Here is a 14,529-nt window from a genome sequence, read left to right on the forward strand (position 1 = left end):
AATCTTACCCCGCCAGACCAGCACCTAATATTACCCCACTTTCTCCCACAGTCCTGGAGGCCGCTCGTTCGCCAACCAGGCTGGTTGATGTCATCCGCTTCAAATGCCACTAGTGGCTCGCTTTTGTCTCAATTTGGCAACCGGTCGACAAGCCGACCACACAATCTTTCAACGGCCATGCTCCATCATGTATACATACATACATGCAGTTTTTTTTTTTCAACAGCGCAGTTTTGCAGGTCGATTTCAAATCAAGTCTAGAAGGTATTCACCATGTTCTAGACCATCCGTCTGTCATTATCACGACTCACAACATCAAGACTGTCATGCACATTTTGCCCGTCAGCGAGAAAAACCTACAGCAGGGAGTATCCCCCATCCACAATCATATCCAAACCGGTGATATAAGACGCCGCATCACTGGCAAGATACAAATACGAACCCTTGAGCTCGCTTACTTGCCCCTCGCGTCTACAAACCCAAGGTCAATTAGCAACAGCTCACGGCCAAACACTTCCAGCAGTCATACTTACCCCATGGGAATCTTATTCTTCCGCTGCTCCTCCGTCTCGGCTTCGGCGAAGCTCGAAACCTCTGTTTTAATATATCCCGGCGAAACGGTATTGACACGCGCAAACCCTGTCCACTCCACCGCAAGACTCTTGCAGAAGTGAATGACGGCAGCCTTGGACCCGTTATACACAGCCTGCAGCTTTGGCACATTCACGATCTTTCCGCTCATCGACGCCGTCGCTATGAAGCTACCGCAGATATAGTTCTCCAGGGGCTTGCCGTCAATCGTCTTGCCCTCCTTCTTCTGTCGTCGGAAGTGAATGCCCGCGCTCTTGGCGCACCACATGACTCCGTCGACGTTGACGGCCATGACCTTTTTGGCGGTTTCAACGTGTCCGTCGAGGAATGGCCCGTCTTCCCAGGCGATGCCCGAGTTGGCCACGAATATGTCGAGGCGGCCATTGAATTCGCGGATGATTTCACCAATGGCCTTGTCGACGGCGTCGGCGGAAATGACGTTTACTTGGTACGCTTTACCTACATGACCCGCCATGTCAGTGACTTTGCAACGTCCTGGGCCGTCGTGCTTTGGGAACACGCACACTTGACGCTGTACATCTTTTGGATATTCTCTGCTTCTGTGACGGCCTGCTTGTTGCTGTTGTACCAGATGGCCACGTTGGCACCGGCCTCAGCAAATGCCTGAGCCACTCCAAGGCCGATGCCTGCTCCCGCACCAGACACAATTGCTGTCCGGTCCTTGAGTGAAAACATGGGCAGGACACGGTCTCCCTTGGGGATGTCCATGTTGTCGTGCTCGAACGCACCGTTCTTCATATCCGTGACCATCTTGTAGCGTTTGCGTTCGAAATGTGCCGTTGACCCGAGCGAGTATGGTTCAAGTGCTCATGTCCAAGGTGGGAATCACAAATTACCCCGACAACCTCCACAGCGCGGACGACTCGTCTTATTTGCGTTTCTTACCCGTCGTACTCATGTACATACATCATACCGTACATGAGACATTTACCGCGCAGCCCCGTACGTGACCCATCGCAGTGCCTCCCCAACTTGTCTGCCTGACTGTCTACATACAACTCTCCATCAGACAAGATGCGTGTTGAAACAACCAGTTGGCCCTGATATCTGTTTGGTAGTTCTCTAAATTTTCCGTGGACGTTTCGTGACTCGTGGGCCTATCAAACATGCGCCGCAGGCTTGCTGTCACCCCGGGCAAGCGGCCAGTGCTGCCAAGCGTTGCCGTTCCCCTCCCCTCTACAAAAGTCGTTCAGCAGCACCAGACCTCTGACGCAGATCGCGGGACAGGGTCCGAGTTTGGAAGTCGGGTTGTCTGCAATCTCTCGTCGGTGAATGTGCGGGGATGCGATGGCGGGGCACCATACAGATAGTACTCCGACTTCGACTGGGAAGAACTCGGCACAAAAAAAGGATAGTCAAGTTGAAGGATAAATTCGCCGGCGCGGGGTGCTAACGGGCAACATGGGAAGATGCGCAGATAAGTACGTTGCTTATTGATATCCAGAGGATGGTAATCAGCTACAAAAATCGTTGGTCTATATGTCTGGGTATCAGTTGTCAATGTACCGAGTAAGTCTATGCCCAAGCTTGCTCAGAGCTATTTCAGCTGCATATTTGCCGCAATGACTTCACTTCTGGGGAAGTTGGAGGTTTTCCACCTAGAGATAAAGTCGTCGCGGTTGACTGGGGCATCATTAGCATTGGAGAAACCGTTCGTGAGTCGGTCATCACTTACTATACCCGCCACATATACGGCGCAGTCCCTCGAAAGCGCTTCGGCCGTGGAGAACCCGCCAGTTATCAAAGACTATAGCCGTCAGCAAACCCAGTTTCGTCACATACAAGGCAGCTGAGATTAACATACTGAGAACTCGGCCCGGTTCGAGCTGGAACCAGTATTCGTTCTGTTTTCGCCTCAGAATGCTGTCCCATCTCCGAGCTGCACTGTACCACTTGTCCACATTCACATTCAATGGAACGACTCCTCTGTCGTCATTGTTCCAGCGCACTCGGTGGAACTTATACGGTGACGCTTCAATCACAGGATAAGCTCTGTCGGGGGCAATGGCTACACCATCGTTTCCGCTCGCATGCCAGGGGAGTCTGACCTCTCGGAGGGTCTCATATGCCTCGGGGTATTCTTTCTTCAGCCTATAGGCAGCATAAAATCCGTCCACAAGAAGAGATTGTCCACCTAGGCTGCTGTCGTCATTTGCCTTATTGGGCGGCGGTGTGTGGGACAGCATGTGGAAAGCTTGTAGGCCAGCCGGTTCAGTAAAGTACGTCGTGTCAGTATGCGCAGCAAGAGCCAAGTTGGTGTAAGCCGTATCAGCCTTGGCCAAATCCGGGACGAAGTCGTAGAAGCCTCCGTAGTGAGTGTTGCGAATGGGACCAATGGCCTCTAGAAGTTCATTCGTAGCCTCGGGTGTCTTGGGTGTGTTGGTGACAAAACATATACCATAGCCACGCTGTTGATGTTAGCATAAGTCCCTTTTGACAGAACGTACGACTTACAATCTTTTCAGTTAAATCCGCCATCCCAGATACGTCGCCCTTTGCCATGACACTGTCAAATGACACTTCTGGGGGGTTGGATGCTATGGAAGCGCTCCAGAGTGTCTGGTCACTACAAGAGGTCAGTGCTTACTTGCGGAAACATTTTTTTCTTTTTTTTTTTTTGTGAATTTTGAGTGATGAAAAGCTACTTGCCCTAAATTTTTCAACTTTTTGTTTTCGACGCCGTAAACTGCGGACCGCAACCACGCCCACGAGTAGCTACTTTGGTGAGAGTCGGACCCTTTCGGCCAACGGTCAGCGTGGAGGAAGCCAGAATTCCTGTCGACAGATCCTACATGTAATTTCAACTCCATCTTGGTTTTGATGAATGGATTTGGCGGCAATTTTGTCTGATATCTTTTTGTAGTCAGCATGACGGGGCGCACCTGGACAAGGGCTAGAAAAGAGCGACATACTTGGAACGTGTTGAAACTTCTCTGCATAGTGTCTTGATTAACACATTTTACACAACGACAGTTGTCGCTGAATTAAGTTAGTTTGAGCTATCCGCTCGTATGACGTCTCGTGTTCACACATACCGGAGCCAAAGTTGGGACCTTGACGGCGTGTTAGTGTTGGCTCAATACGCCACCACGAGATCGAATATGCTTACAATCGCTTTGGGCTCGATTTTCCACCCTCGCTAACTTTCAGAACCAAGCCCTTGCTGTTCGATTCCAAGGTCGTGGCGTAACTGCGGAAATCATGTTGTACGCGCGGAGCTCGTCTCGTCGTTCTCGGGCCTCGGCTTCCAAAAAGCCTTCAGCACGTCAGTCAGAACACACAATGCCCTCCTTGGAATGCGATGCATGCCTACCTCAAGGCTCTTATGGTAGGACCAGATGGGAGAGCCATGTTCAGCTATTTACTTTACGGCCCGCCAGGTACACTGATATTAGGGACGTGGTAATGTAAGCCGTCGGTGGGCGAAAACTCTATGGGGTACTAATAAAAAGCTGGGGTAAGTCAGTGACTTCAATGGTGGTCAACGAAGTGATCAAACGCCTGGCCCATGCATGCACATGTGGTCAAGTGCCAATTGAACATTGAATGGCCTGTGGGCACTGGGCCCACTCCAGCCGAGTCCCCTGGCTGGCTTCCATGTCCGCTGTTGCACCAGACTGCTGCAGGTCGGTTGGGGCACCTTAAGTGCTGCCTGGCCTGCAGAGCACGTGAAATCTTCTAAAGGCAACACAGCACTGAGGGCCCACCACTACCAGATGACTGGAGCGTTAATAATCCGTGCCGCTATTTTGTGCCAGCTTAACTTAATCTTAATGACGGGGCATGACATAAGCGCACTGATTGCTTCTGAACTTCTTGACAACCAGACACATAAACTTGCGAGAGCTGCGTCAAGCCGTTGCACCCACCTCCCTGACCAAACGCAAAATCAGTATCGCTCTGCTTCGTATTCTTCCGAATGGCCAATCTCTCAGACGACTCGCTTTAGCCGACGCACAATCATCATCTCCCTTCGTATCCACTGGCCATGTCAACCCCTTGAATCGCTAAGGAATCTCCAATGATCATTGCACCTTCCCATGGTCGGATTCCGACAGCTCTTGACACCAACTTCTAGCAGCATGAATTCACGGCAGCCTCATTTCAACAAATTTTATGACGATCGGGTGGGGGCTCATCGCCACGTTCAGTCTCCTGAGCGCATCTTGGATCGCTTCAACGAACCAACCATTATTATAACTGCGGTCGTGCTCTTCGTCGCATGCGTGGCCAAGGCCTACAATCTAGAGCTGTCTCTAGACGCCATATTTTACACTGCAACAACGTATTTGTGGGACTTTGTCGTTTTCATTGTACCAACTCCATTCATCGTTGTTCTCGACAACTGGCTGAGCCCGAGCTCAATGTCAGAATCGCCGCCAAGTACACATGCCGCCAAAAGCAAGGCCATGAGGAGGCTCATGGGTCTGGATCGCTCAGGCGGCATGATGGAATCAGTCTTTCAAGCTAGAAGCAGGGCCTTGTCTGTCACAGGTTGTGTTCTGGGCTTGAAGTTGGATCCCGAGCGGCCGGCTGGTTTGGGTAACCGCGATAATTCTTGTTATCAAAACAGCATCCTGCAGGGGCTCGCGTCGCTTCCCTCGTTCCCCGAGTATCTGTCAACATGTGTACGAGCTATTGACACGTATCGACCAACCAACGACGTAGCCCATACGCTGCGGTCCCTTATTGCCGATTTAAACGACACATCAAACAATGGAAGAACGATATGGACTCCTAGTTTACTCAAATCTATGAGTACCTGGACCCAACAAGATGCTCAGGAATACTTTTCAAAAGTCCTCGATGATATTGACAAAAGCGTGGCCAGAGCCGTCAAATCCATGCGCCGATATTCAGGCCTAGAAGCAGACTGCAACAAGGACGACTCTTCCACAAGCGAGCACAGTGATGACAGCGGATACCAAAGCCTTGCTTCGAGTTCGGATTCGGCGGCAAAGAAGTCGTTGCGAAATCCACTAGAAGGACTATTAGCACAGCGTGTGGCCTGCGTCCAATGCGGTTATTCCGAGGGCTTGTCCATGATTCCATTTAACTGCCTGACCCTCAGCCTGGGCCTGGATAAAAATCAACATGATCTCTATGAGAGACTGGATTCATATAGCAAAGTCGAGGCAATTGAGGGAGTCGAATGTCCCAAGTGTACCCTGCTTAAGGCCCAGAGGCTGCTTGGTAAACTGATTGAGAAGCTGAAGGAAAATGGTTCCAGTTCGGAGCAAATGGAGGAGCCTCTTCGCAGGCTCGAGGCAGTTGAGCTAGCTCTTGAGGAAGATGATTTCGACGATAAGACGGTTTCCGAAAAGTGCAAGATTTCGGCCCAAGGAAAAGTCAACACGACCAAGACGAAGCAAATAGTGATTGCGCGTCCGCCAAAAAGCCTGGCGATTCATGTCAACCGATCCGTGTTTGATCCACGAACGTTTGACATGATCAAAAACTCAGCACCCGTCTCCTTTCCCCTGACCCTGGATTTAGGACCGTGGTGCTTGGGTAGTGCAGAAGATGTCGAGGAAAAGCTAGCCAGCCATAGCGAATCCAGCGAGGAACAGTGGCTGTTGGACCCCAAATCATCCATGATCGCCGGAGATTTGAGCCCGTCCAGGTTGACCGGACCTATATACGAATTGCGAGCTGCGGTGACGCATTACGGACGTCATGAGAACGGCCACTACATATGTTATAGAAAGTACCCTGATTCGGAGGTCTCCTCAGACAAAGACTCGTCCTCCGCCGATGTCGACGACACTATTGATCGGGATACAACAGTTGGCGATGCTGATCAAAAGAAGGGCTTGACACCACCTCATCGACAAAATTCGGGCTGGTGGCGGCTGAGCGATCATAATGTGAGCAAAGTCGACGAAGACGTCATCATGTCCCTGTCGCCGGGTGTCTTTATGTTATTTTACGAATGCGTGGATCCCAGTATGATTCTGCAAAACGAAACGGACAATATGGAAGACGCTCAGGAGGTCTCAACACCAAACTCGGAGTCTCTCAAGACGGCAAATAGAGCTGATGCTGAGAATCGTGAAGGTATCAGCGAAGCGCAAGTCCTGCCTGTTGACGAGAGAGAAACTTCAGAGATGCCCTCTATGCCGAGCCCAGCAAGCGACACATCGACGTCGGAGACTGTCAACACCACGACGGACACGATGGATGCGCCAACGGTGATTGAGTCTGCAACATCAAGTGTGTCTAGATGGACGCATGACGAAGATGATGCTTACAGGAAGAACAGGGTCGAGGAATGAGGGTAGGAAATAACGAGAGTTTTGTTTCTGGTTCGATTTCACTCATCAATGGAGGGAGCTGCTCATGTTGGGGAATTGCATAGCGATGGAGTTCAAATGGCATTCATTTCATTCACTCGAATTGCGCGGTGTTATTGTATATTATACTAGGTGACATGAAGGTGAGGTGTCTTGGGTGAGCGTCGTTGATTGTTTAACGTCGTGGTTACGGGAGGATGGGAAAGAAGGGGTTGGCACAGCATACCACTAGGTAATTAGACGGGGTGCAGCGGAATGACTCAATCATGAATGCTCGTGGCATGGCAATATCGAGTTTATTATTAAGCTTACGTCTTGGCACACGACTCGGCGGCCATTGTGATGACCACACACAGTCGTAGGGCTAGCCATGTGTACAATGTAATAGAGAGAGGTGTCGGACCTGACTAGTCAGGACCAGACATGGAGCGATTTCCCCCCTGACTAGGTTCTCCAACACGAGATTTCAGGTGACGTGCGAATGGTGCGGCCCTCGTAGCACGAGACACCCGATAGCCAGATGATTTCTAGGGCAGCGATCCCTCTTGGGCCGAGAGCCATTCACAATCCCCACGTGGGCTCAGTGCTGCGACTTGGGAGACGCGGCTCCGTCGACGACGGGCAATGGCAGCTTCCTTTGAAGATGGCGGCTTCGAGGTGTCAAATGCTTATTCCGGCCTTATGGAGTGTAGAGGCGAGGCGATGAAAATCGGCACGGACCCCAAGCCAACAAAAGTATGTATGTACCAAGTTTGTTGCTGGCGCTGGGCTGGTGCGTGAGAGGCAGCCATGGCGAGGCGTTCGACGAACCCGGAATGCGCCCCAGGAAGTCAATATTTTTATCTCATGTGCGGAGTACATACTTACGGCGTATGGTACGCATGTACGGAGTACAGTTTAAGCCCTGAATGTTTAGCCATGTGTAACATCAGTGGGTAGGCCAGCTATACGGAGTAGTTATTTACTAACAGCTGTTAAAGTGGGCCATATATTGTTTTCTAAAAAAAAATAAGGAGCCTGCCTAGATTATTAGGTAATATAAGGAAAAACAAGCGAGACTAATATTGATAAAAAGTACTAATCTTTTTATAAAAATTATATAGGTCTTTTAATATATTTTACTCCACTTTACGTACTCTTAATTTCCTGACAGATATTCTATTGGGCTTTTAGCCCCTGTACGCTCCGTCAGAGGTCACTGCTGGCTAAACTTACAGGGGATTGTACGCTGGTATTGTTTGAGATGCAGGCTCTAACCGTGGGAGAACAGCCTAGGGTGGGGCGGCCACGATTCAACCCAGCTCGTCTCGTTGGGGGGGTTGCCTGTCAACTAGTGGAGCCAGTGCCGGGTCATAGGCTTGGGCCCGGGGGCCGGACTGCATGTGTGCTGTTCTGGCGGGCTGCCTCGGTGCCTACTTACTTAAGTACCTTAAGTCTGGTCAATGCTCTGGTACCTGGCAGGAGTACGGAGTACCAATATCTATGACGGAGACTACGCCGGGACCTTCAACCTCGAGTTCGCCGCGGTTCTGTCGTCAATTCCAGCTTGAGATGCTGAAAAGGGGGCCCGCCCAAGTAAGTCCCTTGCCAAGTTGCGATAATAGCAATCGGCTGTTTCAATAGCTGCGTCCAGCAAGGCCTGTGCACGCAGTATTACATGTATGCGCAACACTGCATCTACTCCAACAAGTGCGCCATCTTATTCCCCCCGACGCCAGCGCCCTCGACGGTGTCGGTCGCAGCTGTCGGTGCCACGCTTTGACCCCAGCGCCAACCTTGCATTCAATCCTCTCCTGACACGGCGACAAGAAGCCCGCTTTCAATCATTGCCTTCACCACCATCAACGCCATCAACGCCGTCCAGCCCCAACACCGCCCCGCGTGCCTAGTCGTCTCGTCTCGTCGGCAGCCGGCATCGTCGTCCTTTCTTTGCCCATCCGCCCACTCTCTGCTACATGTGTGCGTCCCGCGCACACACGCCAAACTTGAACAATTCACAACGACTTGAGCGTCCTCGCATGGCCGGCCAAGTCGCCATCGCTCGTTGCCGTTCCATGTCGCCCCGCCATCTCGCAATGTCCTCTTCTTCCTATTCCTCGAGCACCAGCTCCCCGACCCCCAGCATGTCCGCCGTGAGCCCGCCCAAGTCGTCCTTTGAGATGGACGACGACGTTCCTCCTCGCCTCGCCGCCGACAAGACGGAGCCACCTCTCAAGAAGACGCTACACACTGCCGTGTATATTTCGTACGTTTTTTTTTATCAATATGCGGCTACAAGCAAGCGGTGATCCTGGATCGACATGCTCGCGCACCTAGATGGCTATCATTGTCCGCTTTGTTTGAAAAAGGCCGCTAACCTGCGACTCGCCCCAATGTAGATTATGGATTTTCATTTCCAACCTTACTATTTTGTTCAACAAGTGGCTAATAGACACGCAAGGATTTCGTGAGTACTCCGTGATGATAACCTGCTACTCTTGGAACCAGGCTGCTAACCAACGTCCTAGGCTTCCGTAAGTCCGCTGCTCGAGCAGAGGCCCCGTGACACATCCAATGGCAGACAACATGACTGACCGCGACGACAGCAATCCTTCTCACATGCTGGCATCTAGTTTTTGCTACCATTGCTACCCAGGTCCTCGCTCGAACCACGACGCTCCTCGACTCCCGCAAGAAGCTGCCCCTGACTCCTCGCCTCTACGCTCGAACAATCCTCCCCATTGGTATCTTTTACTCCGGCTCGCTCGTTTGCTCCAATGTCGTCTACCTCTACCTCTCTGTCCCCTTTATCCAGATGCTCAAGGCCGCGGCGCCCGTCGCCGTTCTCTTCACCTCATGGGCATGGCGCGTTGCCGAGCCCAACTTGGCATCCTTCCTCAACGTTCTATGGATTGTTGCCGGTGTGGCTCTGGCTTCCGTGGGAGAGATTCATTTCTCCTTGATCGGCTTCATGTACCAAATGGGCGGTATTGTCTTTGAGGCTATCCGTATCATCATGATCCAAGTCTTACTTAGTGGCGATGGCATGAAGATGGACCCCCTTGTCGGACTCTACTATTTTGCTCCGGTCTGCGCCGTCATGAACTTCCTCGTCGCGATCCCAAGCGAGCTTCCCACCTTCACCTGGGCTGCCGTATCCAAAGTCGGCGTGGGCATGTTGTTCCTCAACGCGTCCATTGCATTTTTGCTCAACGTCACAAGTGTCTTCCTGGTATGTTGCCCTCACATCCCATCCTCTATGGCAGAAGTAATTTCTCAAAAGCTAACGGCTTCAGATTGGACGTACATCGGGTCTAGTCATGACCCTCACCGGCATCTTCAAAAACATCCTCCTCATCCTCGTGTCCATTATCATCTGGAACACCAAGATCAGCTTCATGCAGACCGTTGGCTACGCCATTGCCCTCGCCGGCCTGACGTACTACTCCCTCGGATACGAACAGCTGTCGAAGCTGTTCCAATCCTCTGCAACATGGGCATCCGGTGTGTGGGGGGCAACGTCTGCGGCGTCCCGAGGCTCGGGTTCTTCCGCCTCGAGGAGGTGTGTCCTCATCTCCTTCTTCATCTTTGGCGGCTTGTTCGTTTTTGTTGCCGCGCTGCAACACTACGACCCTTCGACCAAGTCGCTGAAATTGCCGGCTTGGTTTGGCACGGAATAAAATGACGTATTTGTAATAAAGAACCCATTATATAATAGAAGTGTAACCATTTTTAGCGTTCCCCTAGAAAAGAAACAGGATACAACAAACTCGCCCTGGCTGTATGGTGTCTTCCCAAGTATAAGTATGCGTAGTATACAGAGCTGATGGGGCGCCCTCGTATGCAATTGAGCACACGGGGTTCCTCGTACATGTCCGGGTATCATGGTCATAATACATCCTCCGACTAGCGGCTCCTGCTTCGTCGACGCCGGCTAGTCGAGCGGCTGCGCCTCCGTTCTCGTCGAGGAGATAGACTGCGATCTCGTCTGCGTCTATCGTCCCTGTCCCTATCCCGATCCCGATCCCGATCCCTATTCCTGTCTCTGTCTCTGTCTCTGTCCCTATCCCTATCCCTATCCCTATCCCTGTCGCGGTCTCTGTCGCGGTCCCTGTCTCTATCTCTGTCTCTATCTCTGTCCCTGTCGCGGTCTCTGTCGTGTCGCTCCCGCTCCCGCTCCCGCTCACGACTCCTCTCTCTATCTCTGTCCCTATCTCTTCCTCTATCCCTATCCCTGTCCCTATCCCTATCCGTATCGCGGTCACGATCACGCTCACGCTCACGCTCGCGGTATCTGGTCCTATCACGACTGTGGCTCCTCGATCTACTTCTGCGCCGGTCGTCACGGACTGAAACGGGGAAAGAGTCAGAGTTAAAGTTGGAACATACGAATGCAGCGCACTCACCAGGCTTTTTGTCGTCTACACCAGGGATGGGGAGACCCTTGGCTTTGGCGTCCTTCTGAGCCGCCAGGTAAGCCTTGGCTTCCTTCTCCCGCTTCCGCACTTCTTCCAGTTTCCATTCTTCGTGTTCTTCGCGGGCGGCGGAGGCTGTGCGGACGACAGATGTGCCGGGGCGGGAGCGGGAGCGGCTCCTCCTGTCACGATCACGGTCTCGGGGCTTGTCCCGGTCCGCGTCTCTATCGCGGTCCCTGTCCCTGTCACGAGCTCGCTCCCCGCTGCGCCGTCGCGGAGAGCGGGCTGACGCTCGAGGATCATAGTGGTCGTATCGATCTGCTACGCCGCGGCGGCTGTCCCTTGATCGACTCCGCTCGCGTCTTCGAGACCGACTCCTGCGTCTTTCTGTCCGGGCCGGCGTGCGGGATCGGTCTCGCTCACGGCTTCGGTCCCTACGGTCTGTCCTTGTGCGGGACCGACTCCGTTCACGCCGTTCAGATCGTGCGGGGGATCTGGTGCGTTCTCTTCGTCGCGACCGACTCCTACGCCGGTCGTCACGATCCCGTGAACGACTTCGCTCACGGCGCTCGTCTCTCCTCGGCCGAGACCGGGTCCTATCCCGTCGCAGTTTTGATCGACTTCTGTCGCGCCTGTCCCGGTCACGAGATCGGCTTCTTTCTCGCCTGGGGGATTGGGAACGTCTGTCCCGTCGGCGACTATCCTCACGTTGACGACTCTTCTCCCTGTGCTTCTCACGATCCCTGTCACCAGCCCGAGACGCGCTACGGCTTGATCTCTTTTCGTCGCGTGAACCGGACAATTTTGAATCTGCAGCTGTTCGGGAGTCTCGTCTCTCGCTTCTAGAGCCATTTTCACTGGCCTTGCGAGAGTCGCGCTTTATGGGATTAATTGCGGATGCAGGAGCGCTCTTTCGAGGGGGTGGTGCTAGTGCGGCATCAACTTCAAGCTCAGGCTTTGCTTGGTCAGATCGGGAGCTTTCCCGTAAAAGGTCTGCCAGCGCCTCCTGTTCCAGCCTTTCGTTGTCTTCCTTGGACATCTTTTGATCTGATGCTGTTTCTTTGGTCTTGGACCTATCACGCCGGCGATCCCTCGACCGATCTCGCCCTCTGTCCTTGTCCTTGTCCTTATCCTGATCCCTGGAACGGTCTCTGGAACGATCTCTGGATCGGTCTCTGGATCGGTCTCGGGAACGGTTTCGGGATCGGTGCCTGGATCGATCCCTAGAGCGCTCGCGATCTCGTTGCTCCCTCTCCTTGTCACGAGCCTCACGCTCCTTGTGCCTCTTTTCTCGCTCCAAATCCCGAAGCCGTTCTCTCTCAGCTCGTTCCTCTTCTCGCTTTCTGCGGCGCTCGTCCCTTTCTGCCTGGCGCTTCAGTTCAGCTTGTGCCCGTTCGCGCTCCTCCTTTTTCTGTTCCTCCTGCTTAATGCGACGCTTCTCTTCTTCGATGGCGGCCTCTTTGAGGCGTAATTCTTCACGAACTCGTTCACGTTCCGCCTGCCGTGCCTCTGTATCTGCAGCGTACTCTTCGTCGGTTTTTGCGCCACGGATGCGCTCTGACTCGGCGGCCTCTTCGCCAATCTCAGCTCGTCGAATCTCGCGAATGCGCTCCTCGATAGCGTCGACGTCGATTAGTTTAGCAATGACACCTTCAGCTTTTTGGTAGACACCAGATCGTTCCAGAGCACCATCGATTAGGGCGCTCGCCTTTCGTGGATCGAGGGTGAGGAGTTGCTGCGGGTTGCGGTCGACCTCCTTTTCCGCTACCTCGAGGATCGCCTGTTTGACTATGGTCTCGCAATCCTGTAAATTATGTGAGCATGTCTTCCAGTACCCTAGGCTCGTAGTAGGTCATACACTGGCTCCGAATTTATCCCAGACTTGCTTTCGGATGGAGTCGTAGGCACCGCCCTTTTTAAAACTGTGTTTCAAGGACTCTATGGCAGCTCGCGTTGCCGAAGACAGCGGAAGATCAGATGCTTTGAATTTTCGTGGCGCTGAATGACTTGCAACAACATCCCCAGTTTTGCTAGGCTTCTCAGCAGAGGTTGCCATAATTTTTGTTCGGTCGCGGAGATCAGAGTCTATATACGCGAATATGCATTTCGCTCACAGATTTTGATCAGCGCTTTTTTCTGTGCATCTGCAACCAAGCAGACACGCAGCTGCTGCCCTGTTGAAATTGCCGTGCAGCCAGATGGGCTGATTAGCTCACGTTGGTTCGCGATTAGTATCTAGACTAAAGACAGAACGCCAGTCCACGTGACGGACGAGTCAAAGAGCGACGTGGCCCAGCATCTGAGGATCTATCTACCCGGGAACAACTCCCAAATTTAACAAGGACCAAAATCAACACAAAAACACCCCATTATTTTCCTGAAGGTTGCAAATTAGAAAATATAGCATTTTCTTGGCTATTTCGCGGCTTCTTTATTCTTTGTAGGAAATTTCCTAAACCAAGTGTTTTACACTACTGCTCGAGTACAATACTACCTATCCTCGTTATGTAGGTCGAACAAGGCACACAGATCCATAAGTGGCAATCACTTGAAGCAGCGTCACGACCCTCACACACAGACACAAAGGTATTCAATGTCGAGTGGTGGGTTACAAGCCCCTCGTGTATAAGCCACTTGACAATCTTTGAAGAAATCATAGCACTCTTTCTCTCAAGGGCTGCCTGGCTATTAACAAGTATATCGATGCGAAGCTAGTGTGGCTATGTTCACACGCGCCCAGTGAAAACCCACATGGAGCTCGACTCAACGAACCGAAACTAGGTAGGTACTACGTAGTTATGTACTCGAGGGACAGCAATGCTATTACACGAAGTGATTATATTCTCACTACGGAGTACTAAGTGGTTCGGGATTGTAAGCCAAGCCAGCACAACACCACTTCCCCTGACTCTCACAAACCACCAAAAGGATGCGCACCCCTTGTCATTTGTACAATGCCAAGGTCTGCCGGTCCGAATTCTCGTATCACTAATTTGCCCATATAGCAGGCATTGCTTTCCGACAAGGCAAGGCTCACAATTCTACTGAGTCAGCCAGTCGAGCGAGTATTGGTAATACATATTATTGCTTTTGTACATTGAACTAAATAGATGTGGATATCATAGAGGCCCGTCAAAAAGTCGTAGAGGAGATGTACCGCCCGCAACACGCAACGCGCAACGCCATGCTTGAAAATGCTGCGCTTCTAGGCGCATACAGATAATACACTG

At 52.1% G+C, this 14,529-nt stretch overlaps 5 protein-coding genes across 5 annotated transcripts; 2 read left to right on the forward strand and 3 right to left on the reverse strand.

Moving 5' to 3' along the window:
* Nucleotides 1–356: 356 nt before the first annotated feature.
* lxr3 (L-xylulose reductase) lies at nucleotides 357–1,362 on the reverse strand (the record flags this gene model as incomplete). The annotated part of the gene is made up of 3 exons (XM_014687310.1): nucleotides 357–471; nucleotides 534–1,050; nucleotides 1,116–1,362. The coding sequence occupies 3 exons, from the start codon at nucleotides 1,360–1,362 to the stop codon at nucleotides 357–359; spliced, it is 879 nt and encodes a 292-aa protein (XP_014542796.1).
* Nucleotides 1,363–2,149: 787 nt separating this feature from the next.
* On the reverse strand, nucleotides 2,150–3,963 carry cbs-1 (Trimethyllysine dioxygenase; the record flags this gene model as incomplete). Its single annotated transcript, XM_066129539.1, has 10 exons — nucleotides 2,150–2,235; nucleotides 2,288–2,359; nucleotides 2,417–3,020; nucleotides 3,067–3,178; nucleotides 3,262–3,349; nucleotides 3,405–3,465; nucleotides 3,525–3,591; nucleotides 3,648–3,665; nucleotides 3,722–3,868; nucleotides 3,926–3,963. The coding sequence occupies 10 exons, from the start codon at nucleotides 3,961–3,963 to the stop codon at nucleotides 2,150–2,152; spliced, it is 1,293 nt and encodes a 430-aa protein (XP_065986121.1).
* Nucleotides 3,964–4,652: 689 nt separating this feature from the next.
* On the forward strand, nucleotides 4,653–6,887 carry UBP1_0 (Ubiquitin carboxyl-terminal hydrolase 1; the record flags this gene model as incomplete). Its single annotated transcript, XM_014687308.1, has 1 exon — nucleotides 4,653–6,887. One exon carries the CDS (start codon nucleotides 4,653–4,655, stop codon nucleotides 6,885–6,887), a length of 2,235 nt encoding a protein of 744 aa, XP_014542794.1.
* A 2,093-nt stretch (nucleotides 6,888–8,980) lies between these two features.
* G6M90_00g002900 (uncharacterized protein) lies at nucleotides 8,981–10,564 on the forward strand (the record flags this gene model as incomplete). Its single annotated transcript, XM_066129540.1, has 5 exons — nucleotides 8,981–9,150; nucleotides 9,284–9,351; nucleotides 9,413–9,418; nucleotides 9,491–10,116; nucleotides 10,181–10,564. 5 exons carry the CDS (start codon nucleotides 8,981–8,983, stop codon nucleotides 10,562–10,564), a joined length of 1,254 nt encoding a protein of 417 aa, XP_065985760.1.
* A 226-nt stretch (nucleotides 10,565–10,790) lies between these two features.
* On the reverse strand, nucleotides 10,791–13,355 carry G6M90_00g002910 (uncharacterized protein; the record flags this gene model as incomplete). The annotated part of the gene is made up of 5 exons (XM_066129541.1): nucleotides 10,791–11,233; nucleotides 11,291–11,562; nucleotides 11,625–11,964; nucleotides 12,038–13,103; nucleotides 13,158–13,355. 5 exons carry the CDS (start codon nucleotides 13,353–13,355, stop codon nucleotides 10,791–10,793), a joined length of 2,319 nt encoding a protein of 772 aa, XP_065986044.1.
* Between the last annotated feature and the right edge of the window lie 1,174 nt (nucleotides 13,356–14,529).

The sequence above is a fragment of the Metarhizium brunneum genome, chromosome 1 (assembly GCF_013426205.1).
Source record: "Metarhizium brunneum chromosome 1, complete sequence".
Taxonomy (NCBI): Eukaryota; Fungi; Ascomycota; class Sordariomycetes; order Hypocreales; family Clavicipitaceae; genus Metarhizium; species Metarhizium brunneum.